We start from the raw sequence: 18319 nt of genomic DNA, 5'->3' as shown, positions 1-18319 counted from the left end.
AGTCCCGGCTGGAGGGACCGGAGGCGGTGTTTGGCGAGCGCGGCTCTCGACGAGGATGAAAGGCCCAGCAGCGGGCACCGGCCTAGGCGCTGTGCCAACCGCACGCGGCGGGAGGGAACGCGCGGGCCGAGGGCGCGGGCGGGTCTCGGGGCGGGCGCCGGGGCCCCCCGGCTTTCCCTGGCCGCGCTCCCGCCGACTCAGGCCCCGAGCGCGGGGACGCGCCGCGTTGCCGTAGAAACGCCGGGGCCGGCGCGGCGGCGCGCGGGGCGGGTTCTCAGGCTCCGGGAGGCGGCGGCTCGCGCCCCGGCGCACGCTCGGGCGCCTCCGAGCCCAGGTCGTTGGGCCCAGCCCGGGGTCCCCGGCCGTGCGCAAGGCAAGATGTTGAGGCGCAGCTTGGAAAACCGGTAACAGCCCCGGAGCCTCGGCTGGCCGGGGCCCCTCCACACGCGAGGGCTCGGGTGGGGGAAGCGGAGCCTCTCTCTCCGGGGCCTCCGTGCCGAATCTCGACCCCAGGCCGGGGTCTGGCCCGTCCCCGCTGCGATCTGGGGCCTACTTCCCAGGGCTGCGGCGAGCCCCGGAGGCCGGGGTGGATCTTGGGACCACGCTCCCCGGGCCCGGTATTGCCCGGGCGGTGCAGACGCCAGGGAGGCAGCCGGGCGCCCAGGCCGCGCCGCGCCGAGCGGCAGCCCTAGCAGCCGCCTCCCCGCGGCGGCGCGGCCAGGCCACAGCCTGGCCTCTCCGTGCGCCCGCACTGTCGGGGTGTTGAGGCCAGGCCCCGACATGGGGACCTAGAGGAGGGGAACCCGCCTCGGGAGGTGGTGGGATCGTTGATGGTTTGCTCCTTCGAAGCCGCAAAACGCCCCGGGAATGTTTGCGTATCAAATTAACGCGGAGATGAAGCCTTTTCATCTCTGATGAGAATGATTTGCGTTTTGTGTCATCTTTTTCTCTAGGGACGCTCAAACCAGACAACTGCAAGATGCTGTCACGAATGTGGAGAAGCATTTCGGAGAGCTGTGCCAAATCTTTGCTGCTTATGTGCGGAAAACTGCCAGACTGCGAGACAAAGCAGACCTACTGGTGAATGAAATCAACGTGTATGCCTCCACAGAGACCCCAAATTTAAAGCAGGGCCTGAAAAACTTTGCCGAGGAGTTTGCCAAACTTCAGGATTACCGACAAGCAGAGGTATGGAGTGAGGTCACAGCGTCATTGTTATGAATGAGCCCCGAAGTAGTGGATGAAGGAACCGTGAAGACTTCCACTTGTAATCCACCTAACTGCAGTGGCGACCACACACTTGATGATAAACGTACATTTCATGTAACATTGTGTGAGTCTGTTAAAGGGAAGCTTCCTGTGATTTGTGATTTTACCGTTTTCAAACTAAACTTTAGGGTGTTCTGAAGTCCTGAATTTCCCCACTTCATTTGGCCAAGGGGTGGCTCTTTACAGGGGGTAGTAAACATAGTACCCATGGGAAAGAAAAGGAGCATGACTTGTGTCTTGTGTGCACGTAAGTATATTTTAAAGTATGTCTGGAGATGGAAGATGTTGAGAGTGGTAATACGAGTGAATAAGTAATAATTGGACAAGAGATCTTTGCTGCTTCAGTGCTCTGTAAAGTGGACCGGTATTTCATTGATAAAAAAAAAAAAAAAAAAAGCAGCAGTGATTTGCTGATTTATATCATAGATATAAACTAGTAGTGAGACTTTGTGGAGTGGCTTTGGTTTTTTTGCTTTTGCTTTGGAAAGGAGGGAAGAAGATGGTGTTGTAATTGTTTTCTTCATGAAAGTCCATTTTTACCTTTAAAACCTCATAAGCACTTTCACTTATATTTATCTTAGGTTTCAAGATACAGGTTTACTGTCAGAAAATTGCCAAGTTAGGAGCCACATTGCTTCTCTTGGACTCTTCTCATCAGTGCTTTTGGTACTTTTTAAAAGCCTAATCCAGTAATTTCAATTATCAAAAAAACTCACAAAAACAAAGATAACGATCTTTGAACCTACATTTGCGATCCAAACGGAAATTTGAGTAGTAGCTAGATTTGGGGGTACTTTTTGGGAAAAGTTGAGTTCTTGTCATAGGATAGTCTTCTATAATAAACACCCAATTCTCAGTTAAACATAACTGGGGACTTAGTGTTCAAAAATTATTTATTTACACTCACTGATAACCCTGAATTCCCATGTTAAGACAGTAATTTCAGTGCCCCTTTCTAGAAAACCTCTATGCTATTTATCAAATAGCAAAGTGAATTGGTTTACATTTGTTCTCCTTTTTTATTTCCCCTGCTTCCCAAATGGTGGAGGTGCTAATGAACCATGAACAAAAGGTAGGCCACAAAAAGGAGAACAGAAACAAGACTTAAGATAATCCTTGCACTGCATAATCAGTGTATGGATTATTCAAAATGGTATAGACTAAACTATTCAGAGTATTCATGGTTTTTATTTTAGGATTCCTAATATTTACTCAATGAGAACTTGGTTTGTTTCATTTTCCTAAAATTTTTTAAAGTGAAGCATTCATATACATTTTGTTTGTAGAAAAACCAATATGAAATGTAAAGTACTGACTATATAAACATACATCATCAAAAAAAAGCCTTCTTCCTGGGGCGCCTGGGTGGCTCAGTCAGTTTCAAGAGTTCTGACTCTTGATTTCGGCTCAGGTCATGATTTCACAGTTCGTGAGATTGAGCCCTGCATTGGACTCTGCGCTGACAGCACAGAGCATGCTTGGGATTGATTCTGTCTCCCTCTTTCTCTGTCCCTCCCCTCCTTATGTGCTCTCTCTCTCTCTCTCAAAATAAATAAATAAACATTTTTTAAAAAGGCTTCTTCCTTCTCCAAAAATAATGTTCATTTTGAACAATAATGTCATCTTGTATTACTTGTCCTGATAAAGAAAATGTTATTGTCCAAGAGTTATTTTTCTTACACTATACATATATATTTGCCTTTAAAGTTTTGGATTGTTTTTAATTTTATTTTGAGAGAGAGAGAAGGTGTGTGTGCATGTACAAGCACCTGGGGGGGGAGGGCAGAGAGAGAGAGGGAAAGATAGAATCCCAAGCAGGCTCCTCCCTGTCAGCGCAGAGCCTGACTTGGGGCTCAGTCTCATGAACCATCTCATGAACCATGAGATCATGACCTGAGCAGGGATCAAGAGTTGGATGTTTAACCAACTAAGCCACCCAGGCACCCCTATATATGTCTTTATAAAACCTTTTTCAGTGCCTTTCACTAGCACTATTAATTAAAGAAAGTAATTACTCAAAATGAGATAAAAACTGTAATGTTTAAGAAAAACAGTTCAATTTTTTTTTTTTAATTTTAGGGAGATTGCAAGCAAGGGAGGCGGCAGAGGGGGAGAGAGAGAGAGAGAGAGAGCGAGAGCGAATCCTAAGTAGGCTTCAGATGCTCAGCAATGAGCCTAACATAGGCTAGATCCCACGATCCTGGGATCATGACCTGAGATGAAATCAAGAGTCAGCCGCTCCAAAAAAAAAAAGTCAGCTGCTCAACTGACTGAGCCACCCAGGCGCCCCAAGAAAAACAGTTTAATTCTGAATAAAAAATCAACCATGCAGTTTGACAGTTCAGCAACACTGAGACCATTTATCTTGTTCTTCAAGCTTTAGTAGTTTACAAAAGGCTTCCCAGAAAAGAATTGCAGCTAATGCAGTGGTCTGTAAGCTTTTTCTGCTTTTGAGGATTTGTGTCATTTAAAATTTTTCCAATATGCTGTAGCTTTCAGCTTCAATTTTCTTATCTGGAAAGTTGGACTATTACTTTGGAGATAATATATTTTCTTATCTGGAAAGTTGGACTATTACTTTTGGAGATAATATATGTAGAATATCCAACACTGTGCTAAACACACTGATAATGGTAGCAGTACTAAAATTTGAGAGGTCTTGAGACTTACCCAAAAGCAACTGTGAGGTAGAAAAGTAATAGATGATTGTGTGGCGGAGATAAGCTTCTTAGAAACCTGAGACACCTTCTTGCCATATTGTATACGAGGTACTTTTCTGCTTTTATTGTTCCTCTGCAACTTAATAGTTTTTATTGTATTTGAGTTTCGATTCTGAGTTTTATCAATTTCTGGTGATGCTTTTTTATAAAGATAAACTGTGACATCTTAAAACATTACTCTGTGTAGTAATTATGTTTAGGTTAAATAGCACAGGTTTTATTTCCGAATTTAAATTTTGATATGTCTGTGTTTCTTTTCAGTTATATTTTATAATAATTTTCAATAGGTTGAAAGACTTGAAGCCAAAGTAGTTGAACCTTTGAAAGCTTATGGAACCATTGTAAAAATGAAACGAGTAAGTAAATTCATTTTTTCCTACTATTTATTAGGTATTGTGGCAATGAGGATGAGATTTCCAATAATTGTCCTCTTAATAAAAAGTATAACATAATAGTTACACAGTTCTTTTCACACATTTTATGAAGCATCATTTCTTAGAACTTTGAGAATAGTGAGATATTTTTAGTGAGTTTACTAAGTAAACTATAGCAACATAAAACATTATTATAGAAAGTTTAAAATATTTAATATTTGTAGTCATGAAGAATATATGGACAGAACTTATTTTACTAAATGAATATAAGTTTATATTAAGTTTATATTTTTTCATTTTAAAGTAGGCAATAACAGGTAGACTAAAAGTGACTAAGACAAAGCTCTATTTTTTTATTGAGACATATTAGTTTCAGTGATTTAGTATCTGTGTACATTGTGAAATGATCACAAAAGTCTAGTTAACATCCATCATCATACATAGTTAGAAATCTTTTTTTCTTGCGATGAGGCTTTTTAAGATGTACTCTTAAGCAACTTTAAAATACGCAATACAGGATTAATAACTATAGTCTCCATACCGCATGTTACATCCCAAGTTCTGTTTTTTAAATCAACTTTGAGGTATAATTTACAGGCAGTAAAATTCTGTTTTAAGTGTTCATTGAGTTTTGACAAATGTGTATACACATGTAACTACTACCACCGTCAAAATTCTCTCTCTATATAACATTATATATAATGGTTATAGGTTCGTATTAAAATTATCTTGCCTGTATCATTATTTTTAGAGGATATTAAAGAAATGCACACATACATAGGCACACTCACACACACTGATTCTGCAGTAGTAATAATTCCTGTGGTAATGATACATGGACCAAACAAGGAGTGTTTTCCCATTCTTAAAACAGAGTGTGTATGGGGCGCCTGGGTGGCGCAGTCGGTTAAGCGTCCGACTTCACCCAGGTCACGATCTCGCGGTCCGTGAGTTCGAGCCCCGCGTCAGGCTCTGGGCTGATGGCTCGGAGCCTGGAGCCTGTTTCCAATTCTGTGTCTCCCTCTCTCTCTGCCCCTCCCCCGTTCATGCTCTGTCTCTCTCTGTCCCAAAAAAATAAATAAAAAAAAAAAAGCATTGAAAAAAAAAACAGAGTGTGTATATATTACTTCTTAAATCAGAGATTTGTATTAATCATAAATGCCTCTTTTCAGGATGACCTCAAGGCAACATTAACAGCAAGGAATCGAGAAGCTAAACAGTTAACTCAGTTAGAAAGAACACGACAGCGAAACCCATCTGATCGACATGTTATTGTATCCTTTGACTTTTGATCTTTAAAAAAATGTTTTGTAAGGTATGCCGTACAAAAGTAAATATATATGGAAATTATGCATTTCTACTCTTAAATGTGCAGAAAATTTGAATATAAAGGTTGAAAAGAAGCCTATGCATTTACAAGTTCTCATTATAGAAATCAACTGCCCTGCTTTTGAAAAGGAAGGAAAAGTCATTTTTCCCCAGTATAATCCCCTTCACCTTTAAAAACAACAACAGTGTGAAACCACAATTATGACTACCAGCCAAAGACCCTCAGGAGGTTCTAGAATACAATTGAGGTCCTTAGCTGGACACAAAAGGATCTAGATAGGACTATCAACTGTGACAAGGATCTTCTGTTAAGACTGACTGTTACTTAAGGTAGAATGTACCTTGTTCATGACTAAATAAAAGGATAGAAAATAGTGCCTGGCTAATTGCCAACCATTGGAATAGGTGCAATTGTATAGAAAGTACTAATTTATCCCCCTGCCTCTTTTTCCCATTCCTTGTGTCTCCTTCCTGCTTCCTGAAGGTTTTTACTGCCCTAGCTCAGCCAATTAGGAGTGCCCCTATTGGGGGCATTTGAGGTTCCATAACACCTCCATCCCTGAGGGGAACCCCTGGAGCAATAATTTGGGGCTACACCAGTTGCGCGGTCCTCCTTCTCTGGACCAAAGGTACATAAGCCCAACCTTGTAATAAACAAAAATGGGCAGCCATAGGGCTGGGACAGAAACATCTAGTTGAGGATTAAGATTTACCAACTAGATTATAGAGTCTGGATTTTAAGCAAGTCAGAAAAACCAGAGAATGGTGGAAAATTTATGACTGCCAACTAGGGACTAAGGCAGAGAGACCAGGTTATCCAGATTTTAAGAAGCGAGAGATCAAAATTTTGTTGTTTTGTTTTGTTTGGAGGAGAATACATAAAGGCAGAAAAATGTCACATCTGGAATCCCAAGTGGTTGGTAGGATTGAATCATGGGTATTAGTGTGGAGATTCAACACAGAAATGAACATTTCTAAGACAAAGATGTTTCTGACTTAGATGGTCTGTTGTAAACACTGCTGTGGAGGAGGCAGTCATACTGTAGATGAAACTGGTCGCTAGGTTCACATTGGGGGAAATAAATGCAACAATGGGATAGATTACTGCTATAGGTGAATTGATATGCTCACTGGAAAAGTGAGTGGATTTTGACAACCTAAGACTAGAAAATAAAGGACAATCTATATACAAATGTATTCAATATAAATATAAAAATATTCAATCTTAGCATAATAGAATATTTACCAGGATGGACCCTTAAAATTCATCTGATAATTCAAAAGCAGCAAGCATGTTAAAGTTCAATATGTAAAAAACACGGAGTGGCTCTGATATAAGAGGATGGGATAAAGAAGAATCTCAGGGCTCTGTCTGCTTGCTCATCCTGCAAGGCCCTGGGTGGCTTTGGAAAAAGTTTCCTATGACACAGTTTGAAAAACGCCAGTCTGGCTCACCATTTTATAAGCCATTTTGCACTAATGGCTAGTTTCATTAAATATACTGATACCTCTAACTCACAGAGTTGTGTCATAGTATTTTATTTTTTTATTTTTGTAATGTTTATCTTTGAGAGAGCATGAGCAGGGGGAGGAACAGAGAGAAAGGGGACAGAAGACCTGAAGTCTGCTCTGTGCTGACAGCAGTGAGGCCGACGGGGGCTTGAACTCACAGGCTGTGAAATCATGACCTGAACTGAAGTCGGATGCTCAACTGACTGAGACACCCAGGCGCCCTCATAGTGTTTTAATAAAAAGCATTTCCTACTCAAATTGATACATTATAGGATTTTGAAGAATTTTCCGAAAAAACAAAACAAAAACCAGAAATAGAAACCTATGTCCTTTTTGTTAAAAATAGCTGTGTTAACTTTGTGTGAGTTGCTGTGCCTGAGTGAAAAGATCTGAGACTTTCAGAAATGAATATTAGTTGGTGGAGGGTGGGGGAAGATTAAAACACAGGTGTCCCAGCTGTAGCCTCTGCTTCCCCACTCTTTTCCTGGTTTAGCCAATTCCACCTACCTGTCCAAATCAAAAAAAATTTTTTTAATTTGAGACTATCAGTAACTGGAGAGGGCAAAGACATAATCAGAAGGAAGTAGTCACAAGAATTGCGTGAGTCGCATGTAATACTATTAAGAAATTAGTTTTCTTGAATATTCTCATCAGAAGGTTAACATGCATCAAATAACTGTTAGAAATTTTTTCATACTAATCTACAAAGGAACTCTATTTTACTTTTGAATTTCCTGTGATACAGTTATATTTTTAAAAATTGCAAGCCCAGGGCACCTGGGTGGCTCGGTTGGTTAAGCCTCGGGCTCTTGATTTCAGCTGAGGGTCATGATCTTGCAGTTTGTGAGATTGAGCCCTGCATTGGGCTCACTGCTGTGAGCACAGAGCCTGCTTGGGATTCTCTCTCTGCCTCTCCTGCACATGTGTCTGCACTCTCTTTCAAAATAAATAAGTAAACTTAAAAAAAAAAGTTAGAAGTTTGTATGCTTTTAAAAAACTTTACTCCCTTATGGCAAATGTACACATACGTATAATGACTATATTTTTAAATTCTTAGCATCTTAAAATCATGTACTTGAATTATTCTAAATTCTTCTTTTTTTGTTTACTTATTTTTGAGAGAGAGAGAGACACTGCAAGTGGGGGAGGGGCAGAGAGAGAGGAGAGAGAGAGAGAATCCCAAGCAGACTCTGCACTGTCAATGCAGAGCCTGGTGCAGGGCTTGAAGCCACAAACCTGTGAGGCCATGACCTGAGCTGAAATCAAGAGTCAGACACTTAACCGACTGAGCCACCCAGGTGCCCCATGAGTTATTCTAAATGTAAGAGTACATAATCAATATAAAATTATAATTAATGTATAATCTGATTGCAAGTTTATATAACTCAATGAGCATATGATTCTAATTTACTAAAAAAAATTGTTCTCTTTGAAATGTATTTTTTCCTTTATGAAAAATTTCAGTCACAGGTGGGTAATAAAGTGGTGTGTCGAGATGGATCCCTATAGTAAACTCTTTTACTTACTTCAATTTGTACATTTTCTTGAAAAAGCAAGGGCTAAATGTCAAAATAGTACGTGTCACTAAACTTTGATGACAAATGCACATTTTTCCATGGATTATTAAATGATGATATTTGATACTTTTGAGTAAATATACTACTAGTACAGGAAACAAAACTGTATTAGAATTTAATCAAAAATTAAGCTATGTTTTTTAAAACCTCTACTGCTTAGTAATAAAATCTTTTAAATATTTTTGGGCAACTACAATTCTAAAGTAAGAAATGCTTTTTTAAGTGAAATACATATATTGCTAGTACTGTAGCCACTAGCAATATATGGCTGTTGAGCTCTTGAAATGCAATTAAACCAAATGAGGAAGTAGTTTTTTAATCATTAAATCTTACAGTAGCCACATGTGGCTACTGGCCACCATATTGATTATACACTACAGATCCAGATTGTATGAGTACTTGTCATTACAGTATATGAAGTAAAGCGTTAAAGTTGCCATCTAATTTATTACTTACTGGCATATATTTTTTGTAATAAGCATTAACTAAATGGTAACAGTGTAATATGATTAGCTTATAAGAAGAATGTATAAATACACCCCATGCTGAAATAAAGATCTGTAGTGTACATTCTTCTATATCTGATTAGGATATTACAGGATTAGAAACATTTAATGCATTTGGAGAATTAGAAAATTTAAAATACTTAAGTCACAAGTCCATCCTTTTTTGGAAAATAAAGGGCTAAAGGGGAAAGAATGAGAAAAGAACAGAATGATAAATGGCACAGATGATAAAACAGATGAAAGGAGTAGAAAATATAGAAAATTGTTTTACAGTAAACAGCCCAAGGGTGATATAGGGAAAAAAATGATTTTGTAGGAAGAAAGGGGAAGGAGTTAACGTTTTCTTTTGTTTGAGGTCAGGAATCATGTCATTTAATAGATTTAAAGTTCTTTATTCTGCACATGCTTATTATATAGATCATTTTATTTTATGTGGTAAAATATATTCTTGAACAGTTTACAGTATTACGCCAAAAAGCCAATAGGGCAATTGTAACATTTAGAAATAGACTCAGTTGAATGGATTCTAACTTGAACTGTTTTATATCTTTGGTTGGGGAATACTTTTTGTAGGCAGAAACTGAATTGCAGAGAGCTACAATGGATGCTACCCGAACAACTCGTCATCTGGAGGAAACCATTGACAATTTCGAAAAGCAGAAAATAAAGGATATAAAGGTAATAAAGTAACTGTTAAAGTCTGCAACATGTTTTCTAATGTTATTTTTTGTTTATTTAAATGTATGAAAAATTTTAATGCTGATTTTTTTAGCCCATAGTCTATATGGAAAAGGTACTATAAATAAAAATATATCAGATGATATTTTCCTATTTCCTCAGATATTCAACTTATTCCATTTCTATTTAATCAAAGGAAACTAACATTTCTTACGTTTTTGTGCATCCAGTGCTGTTACAGGCACTTTATATGAATTCTCTTTATAGCAACTTCATAAGAATGAGGTGGTGTTATCCATACATTATATAAAATTTAAGCAAAGATAGAAAGTAATTTACCCAAAGTATCATAGCCAAAAATCTGAAACTATAAACCAATTATGTATTTTAAAAATCTGTGCTTTCCATTATAATACACTCATTAAATGCTCTCTAGTAACTAGATATTATCACATAAAAAAATAGCAAGAGTAGCCAACCACATAAATTTGCATCCACCATGATACAGTGTCATAAGAACTGCCTTATCTTATTGCAACATACCAGTAGATATGACATCTTTCAGATCATAGACTTCAGAAGTCTTCAGTGACTTTTTCATATGCATTTGGAAAGATTTGGAGGATTGCTTATGACCATATTATGTCCTTTAAAACAAGTAATCTAGGATGTGTTTTGGCTTGCTGCAAATTTTCTGAGAAAAAGGCTTTAAAGAAAAATACTTTTGTCATTTTACAACTACTAACAAAGAAAACATCTTGCTTTCAAAAGTTACATTTTTATCAGTAAAATTATCTGCCATTTAATTATATCATTCCACTTTACAGTCCACGAAACAACATTCATTTGTACCTTTTTCTCCCCGTTACAGTTTTAAAGGATTCAGAACTTTGATTTTTTCTGATAACCATGCTCAAAAGTCTCTGGTTTGGTCCTGAAGACCAAAACCCTTTTTTAAAGCCTCTCAATTCACTTTGCACTCTGCTTTGTAATGGTAGATTACTGCTCATAAAGACCATCTCATTTAATAGAGGAGACAAACTCCATTTACTGAGGTGGGAGAGTGTGGGCAGGATATAACATTTTACAGTCACTGACATCATCTCATAAATTGAGGGAGAAAGGAAAGAAGATTATTAAAATAAATAGCTTTAACCTGAACAATGAGAATGAAGACTGGGGAGGTATGCTTGATTCCATTGCCACTTAAGGGCTTCTTCAGTGATGGCAGACTGATTCCTCTCTCCTGCTGATCCTCATGCCTGCAAAATTTCCTTGTACACATGGCAATCTGTGTCTCTGATCTTTGGGCTCACTTCAGGGGCAGACTACCTCTACATGTGTTTTTAATTCCCTGAGTGACCACCAGTTACAGAACAGGCAGAGACAGTGAATGCAGAATTCCCAACTGCAATTCCAAGTACCTGGGATTTTCTGAAGCATTATGACATAGAAAGAGACTGCACAGTGGAGGGTGCACAGAGAAGGGCTTCCAAGCTTTCTCTTTACCTACTGTATCATGCCCTTGGAAGGCTCTTGGTGGTCACAAAAGTGTTAGACAGGAAGAAACCTACTTTTTAGAAAATTGAGATATAATTCATACACCACACAATTTACCCACTTAAAATGTACAACTCAGTAGTTTTTAATGTGTTGTGATATATGTAATCATCACCACTCAATTTTAGAACATTGTTATCACCTCAAAGTAAGACCTAGTACTTCACTGCTCCTCCCACCCCACCCCACCCCACCCCAGCCCTAAGCAACCATCACTTACTTATCTCACGTCTCTATGGATTTGGCTACTCTGGACAGTTCATGTGACTGGAATCATGACATGGTTTTTATAACTGGCTTCTTTCACTTGGCGTAATGTTTTCATTATTAACTATACTTATATACATATATGTATATTAGCTGTATACATGCTATCATGTCATAACATGTATCCTATGAGTATAATCCATTCCTTTTTATGGCCAAATATTCTATTATATGAGTATTGCCACATTTTGTTTATCGGTTCATCCATTAACGGACACTTGGGTGGTTTCTACCTTTTGGCTATTGTGATTAACGATACATTCATATACAAGTTTTTGTATGGACATAAATTGTCATTTTTATTAGGTATACATCTAATTGAATTGCTGCATCATATGGTATAACTTTATCTGTAATCATCTGAGAAACTTCCAGACTGTTTTCCAAAGGGGCTTCAAGATTAGGTTCAAATTTTTTTGCATCCTCACCAATACTTGCTGTTCATCAAACTTTTTCATCACAACCATCCGAGTGGGTGTGAAATGGTAGGTCATTGTGGTTTTGAGTTGCATTTCCCTGCTAATGCTTATTGGCCATTGGTATGTCTTCCTTGAAGAAATGTCTATTCAGACCCTTTGCCCATATTTTCATTGGGTTGTCTTTTTATTATCGAGTGGTAAAAGTTCTTTATCTGTTCTGGATACAAGTCCCTTTTCAGATATATGGTTTGCAATTATTTTCTCTCATCCTTAGGGTTCTTTTCACTATCTTCATGGTGTTCCTTGAAGCAGAAAAGTTTTTATGCTTGAAGTCAATATATTTGTTTCTTTTGTTGCTTGTGTTTTTAGTGTCATATCTAACAATCCATTGCCAAATCTGAGATCATGAAGATTTATCCCTGTTTTCTTCTAACAGTTGTATAGTTTTCATAGTTCTTTTAAGTCTTTGATCCATTTGAATTAATTTTGATGTATGGTGTGAGCTGAAGGTTAAACTTCCATCTTTTTGCATGTGACTGTCCAGTTGCCCAAGCACCATTTGTTGAAGAAGCTATTCTTTTCCATTGAATAGCCTTAGAACCCTTGGTAAAAATCAGTTGACATGGTTTTTGTTTCCGAACTTTGCCTTTCATTGATCTATAGGTCTGTCCTATGCCAGTACCACACTACATTGATTAGCATTGCTTTATAATGAATTTTAAAATCAGGGTGTATAAGTTCTTCTACTTTCTTCTTTTCAAAGATTGTTTTGGCTATTCTAGATCTGTTGTAATTCTGTATGAATTTTAGAATCAGCTTCTCAGTTTCTATAAAGAAGTCAGGTGGGATTCTGGTAGGAATTGCATCAACTCTGTAAATCAATTTGGGGAGTATTGCCATCTTACAATTAATTTTTTCAGGCCATAAACATAGGGATATTTTTCCATTTATTTAAGTATTCCTTAATTTATTTTAACCATTTTATAGTGTTCAGAGGATACATTTTTGTGTTTCTTTTCTCAAACTTTTTCCTAAGTATTTTATAATCCTTCATGCTATTGTAAATGGAATTGTTTACTTAATTTCATTTTTGGATTATTCATTGCAAATGCACACAAATATAATCAGTTTTTGCAGACTGATCCTGTATTCTGCAACCTTACAGAATTCATTTATTAGTGCTGATAGTTTAGTAGATTACTTAAGATTTTCTACATACAAGATATATATCATCTGTGACAACCTACACTTTAAATACAGACCCCCCCCCCACGATCTACCAAACTTCCAGAAATGAGTTCCAGAGGTCAAAATTAAATTCTGTTAGGGTTCTGAATCTCCATTTTATACATCTTTCCTCATCACTATCAAATTGTTTCTTTTCCAAGTCAGGCCTCATTTGAGATCTTTTATGATAAAGAGGGATGCACAAATCCCAGAAGTTTCAAACACAAGTCAAAAAAAGTGACACTACTGCCCCCCTATGTTGATTTTAGCATGTCTTACATTTCTGTTTATGATAGAAATTCTTGGAAAAGTAAAAATCGTTGCTGCCACTCATAATTTTGGGAGAAACAAACCTAGAACATTCTTATTCTTACCTTTTATCAGGCTACTGGTTCAGATGGGGGCAGAACTTCTGGCTCCTCTAACCTCTCTGGGGGCAGAAATGAGTGAGCACTGCTGATTACTGTACAACTGTGTGGGAGGTAGGTTTAACTGACAAGTCCATCTGAATTTTGGTAAAAGCAAAAGTAGCACAATTAATTAATCAGCAAGGTAGCACAATTTTTAGATAAAGACCTCACAGGAACCTTGCAAAAAATCGGCTTGAGAAAAGTTGTTATGGAACTTAAGAGTACAGAATGTGGATGAAAAATCACAATCCCATTTGTTTCCCATATAATAGGAAAAATCATCAGTTACATGGTGAATGTCAAGGGAATTTCAGGCCTACAGAAAGGATCTTAAACAGGGGGTCACTCCTGGAACAGAGAGGAACAGGAATTCAGTATGTGGCAAAGTAGCTGACATGAACAAGAAACATCTTCTAAATTTAATTTTAATAGCTTTATTTTTCTTATAACTAAATATAAAACAACCATAAATTTTCTGCATGAAACTATTAAGAAAGTATAATAATCCTACTACTGAGAAATAATAAATTAGCATTTTGGTTTATGTCATTACAACTTTTTTCTATGTACATATACACAAGAGATAGGATAATAAATATTTCTTAGGCGTTGACTATGTCACATATTGTATGCATTTTATGTGGATACACTCACTTACTCCTCACAACATCTTTATGAGGGAGGTAATATCATTACCCCTATACAGTTATATTTAAGTGGACCACACTATATGTAGCATCTCTTTTTAAAATTTAATATATCACAGACATTTGCTAAGAAACAGATGTGTATCATCCTTTTGGTATCTTCACAGTTTTTGCTATGGATATATATTACTTTATCTAACCAGTCCTTATTGGTGATATCAACATTATTTTTGCAGGTATAGATCTCATTGCATCATTAAACATTCGGCTTTTTGCTGATCCAGTTGTTCTTTTGGGATAAATTAACAGAGTGGTATTTCTGATTCAAAGAGCATACACCCTTTAAATTTTGATACCTTCTGTCCACAAAGCTTTAAACTCCTGCCCACAAAGTTTTAACTGGTTTACATTTCTATAAAACCTGCATGAGCAACCCAGTATACCAATGATGAGTAGTAGTCTTTTTAATAATTAGTCTGATAGGTGAAAAAAATCGGTGTAAACTTAATTTGCACTTACTACTATTAAGACAATATTTTTTCATATATTTAATAATACATTTATTTCTTCTTTAGTAAATTACCCACACTTGTCCTTAGCCTGTATTTTTATTGAGTGTTGGCAGTTTGCTTATTAATTTGTAAAAAATCCTTATATTGAGAGAATTAACCTTTTATATTGAAGAGAAATGTCGCAAATGCATTTTCCCATTTTGTTGTTTATGGTGTGTTTGTGCCATAAAGTTTTATGTTTGTTGCCAGATCTGTTGGTCTCTTTTTTGGTTTCATACTTGGTGTCATGTTTGAAAGGTTGTTTTCATCCTCAAGATTGTAAATACTTGCTTATATTTTCTTGTAGTATTTGTAAGTTTTAAAAATATTTTAAATATTTAAACATTTTATCTGGCAGTTGTGTTTTGCATATGGTATGAGGTAGATATCTAGCTTTATTCTTTTCAAGTAGATAAAAGTTCTCCTGGCATCACTTATTGAATAGCCTCTACTCTGGAGTCATTATTTCCCCTTTATTTGCCAAAATGTTATTGGTCAGACCTTTCATGACTTTTTTGTTAAAAGTGTTGCTTGCTAATTAAACCAGGTAGAGGCTTTAATATTAACATAAGGAACATTTTCTAACTTAGCAAGTTTACTTCTTGAGTGATAAAAATAGCTAACGTGTGTTGAGCACTTACTCTAAGTCAGTCACCATACTATACCTTTTCTTGGATTCTCTCATTTAATCCTTCACCCCCAAACTTATGAGTTTGATACTGTTCTTATCCCCCATTGTACAGATGAGAAAAATTAAGGAAAAGTACAGATAAACTGCTTATATTATATAACTGTTATGTTCGGTCATGATTGGAACCCACATTTATCTTAATCCAGAGCCCATAATCTTAACTCCTATATACTATCCTGCTTTACAGAATACTTGTCAATAGAGAATTTCAGATTAGCTCCCCCATCTCCTACCAGTAAAAATTAAGTACATGCCCAAATTGCCCTCTAGTCATACAAAATAAAATTGAAAAGGGGAAAAAAAAATAACTCATTAATGCGTCTGTCCCTGATGATACTCACCCACTGCAGATAAGATTACATGAGATCACTGAAAGTTAGGCTAAATTTATTTGGGGAAAATTACTTCTAAGTATGATTGGGTCCTAAAAAGTTCCACCACCCTTCTGGTGATTCACTGAAACTATTTAATTTCAAAAACATGCTTTTTATGTTCTTCTTATACTAGGTGTCACCTAACTTTTCTGTTCCTTGCTATTATTCTCCTTCCTTCTGCCTATCTTCAGATGTTTTGTGAAATTCTAACTAGAAAAAAAAAGTATAATTAATTGGCAGTATTCCCTCCTCGCTATACTCAGGGATATAACTCTCTATGATAATCTTTAGGCTTCATAACTCTTAGGTCAAAAATTCCAAGTCTGGGATACTAGATTACCAGTACTTCTGATTTCCCATTATGGTTTTTGACAGAAAAATAAACAGTATAAAATATCAGTAGGGCCAGTCTCGTCTTATTTAGGTGTTACAATATAGGTTTTGTCAAGAAATAAAAGTTCATGGGGCGCCTGGGTGGCGCAGTCGGTTAAGCGTCCGACTTCAGCCAGGTCACGATCTCGCGGTCCGGGAGTTCGAGCCCCGCGTCGGGCTCTGGGCTGATGGCTCAGAGCCTGGAGCCTGTTTCCGATTCTGTGTCTCCCTCTCTCTCTGCCCCTCCCCCGTTCATGCTCTGTCTTTCTCTGTCCCAAAAATAAATAAACGTCAAAAAAAAAAAAGAAAAAAGAAATAAAAGTTCAAACCATAAAGGATTAAACCAATGTATCACAAAACCTGAGAGTGATTCCCTCCCCCCCCACCTTCCACATAGTAAATAATAGCCATTTATAGATTAAAGAGAATTTGTAAAGTACTTATCATTAATTGAAACTAAATTGAGACTGGAAAGTGGTAACAGACTCAAAGTTGATCAGTGTTTTTTAAAATGAGAATGCAGTAGATTCTCTTATCAGAGGACATGAATAAACAAAAATAATGTAGCTTTCTTCAGTGACAGACGTATCTACATATTTTTCAGGGCTCACTTATGAGCTAAGGGTAATGTAAATCCTATAAAATGCTAGTATTAAAAAATTGTTAGTTCAGAGATGACACATTCAGAGATTCTGACCATCAGAAATTTAATAACTATATTCAAATACTTGAAAAATGTTTTAAATTATTTTGAAATGTTTGCATATTCCACAAAGTTACCACAGTGGAATAGATTTGAATTAAGCCTAATCTACTGATTTAGGTGTAATAAGGTTGTAAGTATTTGGATTTCACTAGTTATTTAATAGTGTGACAGTCTATTATAAAGATTTAGAATGTCCACTTGTAGAAATATTTAAAAATAGGAGTAATACCTAACTCACTTGACTGATTAAGCTTAATGCCCTTATTTGAGGCTACTTTATTTCTCAAGTACTTTTATAGCATAAAGCAAATACCTTATCTTCTCTCTCCACATAATAGATCCACGTAAGTAAACAGATGATTTATAAATACCCAAAAAAGAAAAACTAAAAAAGAGAGTGCACTGTGTAACATTGTAAAATGTTGATTCTCTACTGTACTTAGCTGAAACATTAAACCTAAATAAATGAAAACAAATTTCTGTAACAGCCTTGAATAAAAAAAGTCAAGCTATGTCTATATTTTTTACATAGTTCTTTATTTAGTAAATGTAGAAAATCTCTAAATTTAAGATTCAGAAGGAAAGTTGTAAACCTCTGCTTGATTATTCCCATTGCCTAAAATGAGCTGCAGACCAAGAACCAAGTAGGAATCTTAAGTGTTTTGGCATATCATTGACTTCTGGTTCTGCTGTTTTCCCTCCTGGAGTTTTCACACTCCTAAGGGCACTTGACTCCTTTCTAGCTAGACTGCTATCTTAGGAAGACGGACAACTAAGTGAATAAGTGCCAGTCTTAATCAAAAGCGACTTCATTCTTGGGTATCTAGAGATTCTTGGTCATAATACTGCTTATTAGTCAGTTGCCATTCCAGTATACCAGAACCCTCTGTGACCTATATGAAGTGACAGTAAGGGTCACTGTTAGTCATACTTGTGTCTTGTCCCAGAGCCCAGTCTTTTTAGGCCAGAAGGGATACTTTCAACTACTGATCTGTTTCCATCGAGTAGTAATCAGAAGCCTATCAGTACTCCCTTAAATATTCTTAAGGAAGAAAGAATGGACATAAAGGAGAAAAAAAAAAAATCACAGGACACTAAGGGATACCTATAACACTGTCTTCCAAAGTGCA

At 37.2% G+C, this 18319-nt stretch overlaps 2 protein-coding genes across 11 annotated transcripts in view; one reads left to right on the top strand and one right to left on the bottom strand.

Annotated features, from left to right (window-relative positions):
• The first annotated feature begins 317 nt into the window (after positions 1-317).
• The window catches only part of CIBAR1 (CBY1 interacting BAR domain containing 1), a 27947-nt gene continuing 9945 nt past the window's right edge, over positions 318-18319 (top strand). Inside the window, exons 1-6 of the mRNA XM_047089050.1 lie at positions 318-404; positions 954-1188; positions 4277-4345; positions 5536-5637; positions 8669-8674; positions 9861-9965. Coding sequence (XP_046945006.1) covers positions 379-404; positions 954-1188; positions 4277-4345; positions 5536-5637; positions 8669-8674; positions 9861-9965 — 543 coding nt within the window. The 5' untranslated portion in view covers positions 318-378. The remainder of the gene's footprint in view (positions 405-953; positions 1189-4276; positions 4346-5535; positions 5638-8668; positions 8675-9860; positions 9966-18319) is intronic.
• RBM12B (RNA binding motif protein 12B) overlaps positions 13014-18319 on the bottom strand; it is a 26094-nt gene continuing 20788 nt past the window's right edge. For 6 of the 10 annotated variants that reach the window (XR_006963985.1, XR_006963987.1, XR_006963988.1 and 3 more), the window contains one exon: positions 13587-13943. The gene's annotated coding sequence lies outside the window, so the exon portion shown is untranslated. Of the gene's footprint in view, positions 13083-13586; positions 13944-18319 lie in introns of those variants that run through there. The other 4 variants (XR_006963986.1, XR_006963993.1, XR_006963994.1 and 1 more) reach the window with 4 other exon arrangements.

Source organism: Lynx rufus, unplaced genomic scaffold, assembly GCF_022079265.1.
Source record: "Lynx rufus isolate CCGP_SWC_20201006 ecotype Redwood Valley unplaced genomic scaffold, mLynRuf1.p SCAF_26, whole genome shotgun sequence".
Classification (NCBI taxonomy): Eukaryota; Metazoa; Chordata; class Mammalia; order Carnivora; family Felidae; genus Lynx; species Lynx rufus.
This window is presented reverse-complemented; position numbering and strand designations above follow the sequence as displayed.